This window comes from Brassica napus, chromosome C9, assembly GCF_020379485.1.
Source record: "Brassica napus cultivar Da-Ae chromosome C9, Da-Ae, whole genome shotgun sequence".
NCBI classification, from domain to species: Eukaryota; Viridiplantae; Streptophyta; class Magnoliopsida; order Brassicales; family Brassicaceae; genus Brassica; species Brassica napus.
In genome coordinates, this window is record NC_063452.1 from 10,617,274 (window position 1) to 10,625,551 (window position 8,278).

The 8,278-nt window shown below is 30.5% G+C and overlaps 1 protein-coding gene and 1 pseudogene across 1 annotated transcript; both read left to right on the plus strand.

Annotated features, from left to right (window-relative positions):
* The first annotated feature begins 1,579 nt into the window (after positions 1 to 1,579).
* On the plus strand, positions 1,580 to 3,423 carry LOC106436628 (expansin-A18). The gene is made up of 3 exons (XM_013877585.3): positions 1,580 to 1,773; positions 2,086 to 2,401; positions 2,831 to 3,423. Exons 1-3 carry the CDS (start codon positions 1,629 to 1,631, stop codon positions 3,141 to 3,143), a joined length of 774 nt encoding a protein of 257 aa, XP_013733039.1. The 5' UTR covers positions 1,580 to 1,628; the 3' UTR covers positions 3,144 to 3,423.
* Positions 3,424 to 5,073: 1,650 nt separating this feature from the next.
* On the plus strand, positions 5,074 to 6,512 carry LOC125593390 (annotated as a pseudogene).
* Positions 6,513 to 8,278: the final 1,766 nt, after the last annotated feature.

The following is an 8,278-nucleotide window of genomic DNA, read 5'->3' on the forward strand; positions in this document are numbered from 1 at the left end:
TATCTACTTGATGTATATAGAAACCTAAGGAGACTACAAAAATCAATAATAAAAGAGACATTCTATCAATACGAAGGAGACCGCGTGAGAAATGGGTAATGAATGATGAAATGAGTTATCGATTATATAGATAGGAATCATATAATATATTATGTTAAGCTATATTGTAATGAATAATGGTAATATATGTAATTAGTCTAATGAGGAGAGGGCTTTTAATTAAAAGGTGTGAGAGTGATTCTAGTGTTGACACCTAAGAAATGGCAATTTGGTTAATAACACATGAGGTCAAGGTTAGTTTAAAATAATGCTCCTCAAATAATAAAAAAGAAAAAGGATGACTAATATGGGTTCATTTTGGTTAAATGTGTGTTTAAAAAACATGTTAGGTAAATTAACATAAAATGTCAATTTCAAACTATAAACAAACTAAAATAATAAATTTATTATAATCATCGTATCAGAATTTTGCACTAAACTACAGTAAGTATTTTTTATTCTGTACTTAACCATCAAATATTGTCTTTCAATTATATTTTGTATTTTGGTATATATTTTATTTATTTTTGAAAAAATCTACAAACATGTATCGATTTTATAATGATATCAAAGTTATTGTTTCAACCTTTTAACAGCTTTGTTTCAATGCATGTACCTCTAATATTAAGTGCTACTCTTCATATAATATTTTAACAACATTCACTCTATTTGAAAATTAAGAGGATGATCAAATAATTTTTGAAACAGTGAATTGACCTGTGCGTAGACGGTAATACTAGTATATTAATAAAACATTAACTAATTGTTACAATTTAGTTATTCTGTAGAATTTATATATGTACATGAGAATTCACAAATATTATCTTATATTTATTTATATATTTTAATAGATCAACACTTTAATCAAGATTTTCTATTTATTCGCGAAACAATATATATATATATATATATATATATATTAAGTTATACATAGTCTTACTAATATATATTTACAATCTTTTAAGAACAACCCGCCTAAATGCTAATAACAAAACTAATCAAAATTTAATCTTTTTGGAACAAAAATATATTAAGTTGAACTTGGCGAAATAGATGCAATCTATTATATCTAAATATTATCAAACCAAGTAGATATTATATATCTAAAATCAGATGTATAACTAAAATAACACATTGTTATTTAAAATAAATTATGCATGTAGATTAAACAATGATTTAAAATAAAGTATTAATAATTATTTATAATATATTTACTTATAAATATTTATATCCTTGTATAGCCATGGATAATAAACTACTTATAGAAGATATAAGCTTGCATTGGCCTGAAGAGAAAAGAATTTGGGCCTATGTTTAACAAATAGAAACAATTAAAAAAATCAAACTAACTAAATTTATTAGGATGTTAATGGAGAGGCGCAGACCAAAACAATCATGAACGCACGTCTATTACTTACTTGTTCATACTCTTTTCTTTTAGTGTGTCTCACGTTGAGATTTTGCATCAATTGATTGTTCCTTTCATTTTAGCCAAAAAAAAATTAGCTAGCCATTGTATTCACTATATATGTAAGATCTTATGCAGTCATAAGACTTGGCTTACCAGAGAGAAAACAAAGAAAGAAAAAATGGATCAAAGTTTGTACAGCAAGTGCTTGGTTATTTTGTCGGTAATGGGGATGATCGGAACATCATCTGCTGCATATGCTGGGGGCCCGTGGCGCCGTGCCTCAGCCACCTTCTACGGGGATGAAACTGCCCGCGAAACCATGGGTAAAAAACAAACATTCCAACATTACATTATATGTACAACACGAACTACATCACAGTAAGATCATGTGACAATATTGGTTTAACTAACTACTAATTTTAGCCCAAAACTTATTCATTATAAGCTTATGACGTTTCAGAGAAATACATTTATATATTTATATTATTTACTATAGAATAATTCAAGGATTGATATAATTATTTCAAAATCGTATGCTAGAAATTTTTTTGGCATCCATATAATGCATGATTGTTTTGAGGCTATAATTAAAATGTACTGGCAACTTTAGCATGACCATAATGTGCATCGATCAGGTGGGGCTTGTGGCTATGGCAACCTATGGAACAGCGGCTACGGTGCAGCCACGTCGGCATTAAGTACAGTGCTGTTCAACGATGGTTACTCGTGCGGTCAGTGTTTCCAAATAAGGTGTGTGTCGTCGCCTAACTGCTACTACGGTTCACCAGCCACCGTGGTGACTGCAACCAACATATGTCCACCGAATTGGGGTCAAAATTCCAACAACGGTGGGTGGTGTAATCCGCCACGTGCCCATTTTGATCTGACTAAACCGGCTTTCATGAAAATCGCAAATTGGAAAGCTGGTATCATCCCCGTCTCATACCGGAGGTAAATCTACAAAACCACCACGACCTTTATGCATATACGTATACAAAGTATTTTTAACTGTTTTACTAAGGATTTGTGTGTCCTACTCTAAAATACTTCCTTGTTTTTGCGGAGATGTGCGTCTATAAAAAGGACCAAAGAGTTCTTTAGATAGCTAAATGTTGATTGAAGATGTACAGAATTGCAAGATAATAGTTTGAGTTTTACGAGATCTTCGGTTACTATATAATACGTTCGATTTTTCTCAAAATTTTGAAACCACAACTTCAGTGATTATATATGTAGAGATGAAAACCCTACTTAAGTTTTAAAGATGCATTGAAAAATCGATATATACCTGCCTAAATATGTTTGTGTTATTTATGTTTCTATGTATGCCCTTCTCACACATCCGTTATAAAAAAAAAATATATATATATATATATACAGAGTGGCTTGCAAAAGAACTGGAGGAATAAGGTTCAAATTTGAAGGAAATGGATATTGGCTTCTTGTGTACGTGATGAACGTAGGTGGTGCTGGCGATATAAAGACCATGGCCGTTAAAGGTAGCCGCACGAACTGGATCAACATGAGCCACAACTGGGGAGCTTCGTACCAAGCTTTCTCTTCTCTCTATGGCCAATCTCTCTCGTTTAGACTCACCTCCTACACCACTCGTCAGACCATTTACGCTTGGAATGCTGCTCCGGCTAGCTGGAGCGCCGGCCAGACCTACAAGAGCAATGCTAATTTCAGCTGATTCGATTGAAAAGGACAAAGTTACCGTTTTACTCTTTGCTCTTGAGGCATATATCTAATTTTTAATAACTCGATATGATTGTATGTAGTGGTAACTAATTCTTGTGTATTTTGTTATGTCCATCAATGGTTTTGAGGAAAAGGATGTCTCGTTCATTGGCTTCAACGAGACAAATTGTTGAACCCTTCTTGTTTAAATTTTGATTCTTCGTTTGACTTTAGAATTGATGGGATCTAATCGGTAACTCTTTTCATTGACAATTGACAACATAAAAGACGTGCTAATTCCGGAGACATCAATCAAGATGAATTCACGATCAAATTCTTTTTTGCTGTTTTGTAAACTTCTACTACGTGGTAAACATGTAATATCATTTATAACTTATCCTCCATTATCTTCAGTTCTATATAATTAACTATACTTTACTTATTACTCTGATCGTTGACCGTACCCCTGAATATATAATTGTACTAATGAACTAAAGTATACGTAAGGGCATTACTGCTTTCTCCGGTACCACACGCAAAGGCAACTTTTGCGGTTGGTAGCGGTTGTTGGTCTTTTGCAACAATCACTCAAATCGTTCTAAACCGATTCAAATATTCTAAACCTCTTAAATTCAAAAGCTGATTACAACAACCGTTTACAGTTGCGGGAATATATTTTTTTTCCTTTTTTCAAAACAATGTAAATATAAAAATAAAAATAAAAATAAAAATTTTAAATTGAATTAATAGAAATACTAAAATATATCTATTATATTTTAATTTATATTATAAATTTTTACAATAAAAATATTTTCTATAATTTTTAAAATTTTAAAATAGAATTTTTATATTTATTATAATATTATAATGTTTAATATTTTTAAAATTATATAAAATGTAGATATTGTTAATTTATTATTTAACCGTCATTGTATTCGGTGGTTAACCAGTCATAAGTATCCCACAAACGCACCAATTTCTAACCGCAGTACCAGTCGTACAAATCTCTCTTAAAACTGAAACCATCCGCATCAGCAAACTTCAGCAACCGTAACCGCAACCGCTGCGGTTACACCTGTCAGGCCCTAAGCCACCCACAAAATCAAAATATGCACTTAATTATTGTTTTTTTCTTACTTCAAAAAGATTTATTTGATTTATTATGTAGACGTCTACTTTTTTTTGTAAATTAAGGGTCTGGTGTAACCGCAGCGGTTGCGATTGCGGTTACGGGAGTTTGCGGTTTTAAGCGGTTTTAAGAAATTTGTATGACTGGTACTGCGGTTAAAAATTGGTGCATTTGCGGGATACTTATGACTGGTTAATCACCAAATACAATAGCTGTTAAATAATAAATTAATAATATCTACATTTTATATTTTTAAAATTTTAAAACTTATAGAAAATATTTTTATTTTAAAATTTAGAATATAAATTAAAATATAACAGATATATTTTAGTATTTCTATTATTTGAATTTAAAATTTTTATTTTTATTTTTATTTTTGTATTTATATTATTTTTATGAAAAGAATAAAAATTACCCTCCCACGACCGCAAACGCTAGTTGGAACCAACTTTTGAATTTAAGAGGTTTACAGCGGTTTAGAACGGTTTGAGTGATTGCTGTAAAACGCCAGCGACCGCTACTAACTGCAAAAACTGCGTTTGCGGGTGATAGCGGAAAAATCAGTCATACCGTAGACGTAGTATACTTTACTCAAAACAATCTCACGCCGCCTTTTAATATCCCAATAACCATTAGCATACAAACACATACATATTCATAAAGATATATATACGTGAAAGCCCCCTTAGTCCAGTGGTTTTACTAAGGGTTCATTAATGATCCTACACTAGGAGGTCTGGGGTTCAAACCCCAGGATACGCAAATTATGCAGATCATGGAGACATAGGACGGCTAGGAGCGATGCAGTCAGACGTGCATTCTCATATGATTGTAAAATTGTCGGAGCGATGTAGTCAGACGTGCATTCTTATATGATGGTAAAATTGTCGGCTGTAAAATCGTCTATGTAATATTTCTCATCGTTGTAATAGCATAATTAATCATACGTTAATAATATATATATATATATATACATATAAAAGCAAACATTTCCCTTCAATCTAAAGCCTTCATGAAGAGTAAAGAAAAATTCATATATGATGATCAACTAAATTAATGTCTTTCCCTTCACATCTTCTTCGCATTTCTCTCAACAACAACACACTAGAACAATAACTCAATCAAAATCGAAAATGGGAGCAACAAGAACATTCTATTTTCCCTCTCTTCCACTAATAAAAACCATATTATTAATCTCATTGCTTCCGTCTAATCTAAAAGGTTCGACCTCCACTAGTAGTACTACTCAATAACTTTTCAAGGAATCTTCAAGGCTTCTCGATCTTCTCCTAAGAGACTACATTCTAAACTCTTTTAAGAATCAACATTACTCAGTCAAGACCGGCGTTGTTCGGCATTTTCATCTCCCCTCTAACTACTCTGGCATAAACCTCGACGCTGTTAGGTTCCGGTGTGGGAGTTTCCGGCGATATGGAGCTCAACTCCAAGAATTCCATATTGGTGTTGGAGCGATTCTTGAACCGTGTGGTGAACGTCTTGGGCTCGTGAGACAAATCTTGGGATCAAATTGGTCTGATATTTATTACAAGAACTATGATCTCTCCTGCTATAGACTTGTCTCTCCGGTTCTAGGTCTCTTAGTTTATAATGCATTAAACGACGTTATTTTGAGTAACAATTTCAGCAGCTCTTATCAGATAAGTCTTCTCCTAGACAATGCTAAAGATCCTTCCACCGTTGATTTTGGAAACATTTCTGGACCGTCGATGGTAGAAAGAACGTGCTTGAATAAGCCAATGTGTGCAGCTTTCGGACTAGATGGGAAAGTTATGTTTGCTGGAGAAGTGAAGCCGTATGTCTGCGCCGTTAAAACTAACGGACATTTTGGTTTAGTGATAACAGATGATCAGGATTCGTCCAAGTCGGCCGGTGGGGGAGAGAAGGAGATGAACAGAAGATCGGACGGTGGAGATCGGTTGTTGGAGGGCTTGTTGGATCTGTGACGGTGGGAATGGTGCTTTTAGGGCTTGTGGTGGCGGCGGCAGTTGTCACGGCGAAGAAGCGGGGGAGAAGGGCAAAAAGGGAGGATATGGAGAGAAAAACTTATGAGGAAGAAGCTCTCAGAGTAGTGACAATGGTGGGGCATTCTAGGGTTTTAGTTGCGATCTGCTACAAGGACATTGCCTGGTTAAGGTTTCTTTTTATTTAATTAGTCTTTTTTTAATATTTGGTATTTAGTCAGTTATTATACTGTGAATCTATAAATTATTTGAGAACTCGGTTTCTTAAGTTTTGCGGTCATGTTAATTTCTATGATGATTAATTACATTAGTGTTTTTGAACATCTCCAATGATATTCTATTTTTTCTTCTAAATGCTAAATATATAAAAGTCACTTTAATGGTGCGCTATATGTTGCACCATGTAAAGAGGAATGAACAATATGTAATAGTGTTCTTTTACTCGTTTTTAGAATTATAATTTTTCTTTACAAAATGACCCCTTATTTTTATATGTTTTCATTTTTCACAAAAATAAATTATATATTACAACTTTATGCATTTAAATACTATGTTTAGAACATCGTTTGTTTATAATTATATGTTGTAATAAAATTTCATTTTAAAATAATTATTTAGTTGTATAAATACTGTAATTGTGGTAGTATATTGTTATAAATTAAAATGAATGGGTAAATTTTAATATTTTAAAATTTAAAATTTTATAATAAATTACTAAATAAAAGAAAAGGAATACACTTAGAATAATCATTTTTAGAGTAGAAAAAGATGCAACTATTGAAGTAAAACTTTCCACTATTTTAGAGTGAAAAAATAGAAGAAACCATTGAAGGTGCATGGTCTTAATGACCAAAAACTATCATGTTCATTTGTGATTATTAAAAAAAATATTTATTATTTTTTGTCAATTAAATTTTAAATTTTGGTTTCTTTTTCTAAATAATACATATATAATAAAAAATTATAATTACAAAATATAAAATTAAATTAATTTTTTTTAAAGAAAAGAAAATATGTTTACGTAAATATATCTTTAGAAATATATTAGCATGGAAAGATATTATATATAGGAAAAATTTTATGTTTACCACTTTCATTTCATGATACCACTTTTCATCTTTATCACCACTAAAGGGACATTTCAAAAATACCTTCTTCATTAAGTGGCAAAATACTCTTATATCCTTGTTTTCGAATTATATTTTTTCAAATTCGAACATTTTTATAAAAAAAATTTGAACTTTTTCGATTTTTTTATTATTTTATCAAAATTTCTTTTTGAAAAATTGAAAATTATTTTTGAAACTATTTTTTTAATTTTTTTTTTAAATTTTTTAAGTATTTATATATATATATTTATTAGAATCTTAAATTTCACATTCCAAAAATACTACCATACCCTTCAACTTTAAACCTTAAGTCTAGATTAGTTAACCCTAGGGGTATAAGTATCTTTTACCTTTCATTAAAAGTGAGAGTAAAAATGGTTAGTGTAAACATGAAAAGTGGTACTATGAATGTGGTATTTGTAGCAATTTCCCATATATATATATATATATATATATATAATATGATTTCATAAAATTAAAATTTTACAAAAAAATAGGCACTCCTTTTAACATAATTTAAACAACATAATATACATACATATATGTGTGTGTATGGGAATTATTAAAAATATTTTCATTATATCAATATATATTCTTAGATGTCTACAAAAATAATTTAAATAATATATACCAAAATATCTATAATGAACTAATAATATTTATTATTATTGTTATTGAAATGTTTTTCTGTGCATACTTTTAATAATTTTATTTACATTTTATTTATAATTTTTTAATCAAATTGCCTAAATTAAAGTATATGTATTTTGTAAACAGTAACTTAATATGCAACTTATGTAACATAATTTCTCAAATTATACAAAATAGGAAAGTATACTTACACATTATCATGAAACAAATAGGCAAATGCAATGAATAAAAGTAATCAAATTGGCTAAACTGGAATCAAAAATAATATTTCATTCAA

Coding starts and splice junctions, on each gene's coding strand:
- LOC106436628 (XM_013877585.3), top strand. CDS start 1,629: ATGGATCAAAGTTTGTACAGCAAGTGCTTGGTTATTTTGTCGGTAATG. Junction 1,774..2,085: donor AACTGCCCGCGAAACCATGG/GTAAAAAACAAA, acceptor TGCATCGATCAG/GTGGGGCTTGTGGCTATGGC. Junction 2,402..2,830: donor ATCCCCGTCTCATACCGGAG/GTAAATCTACAA, acceptor ATATATATACAG/AGTGGCTTGCAAAAGAACTG.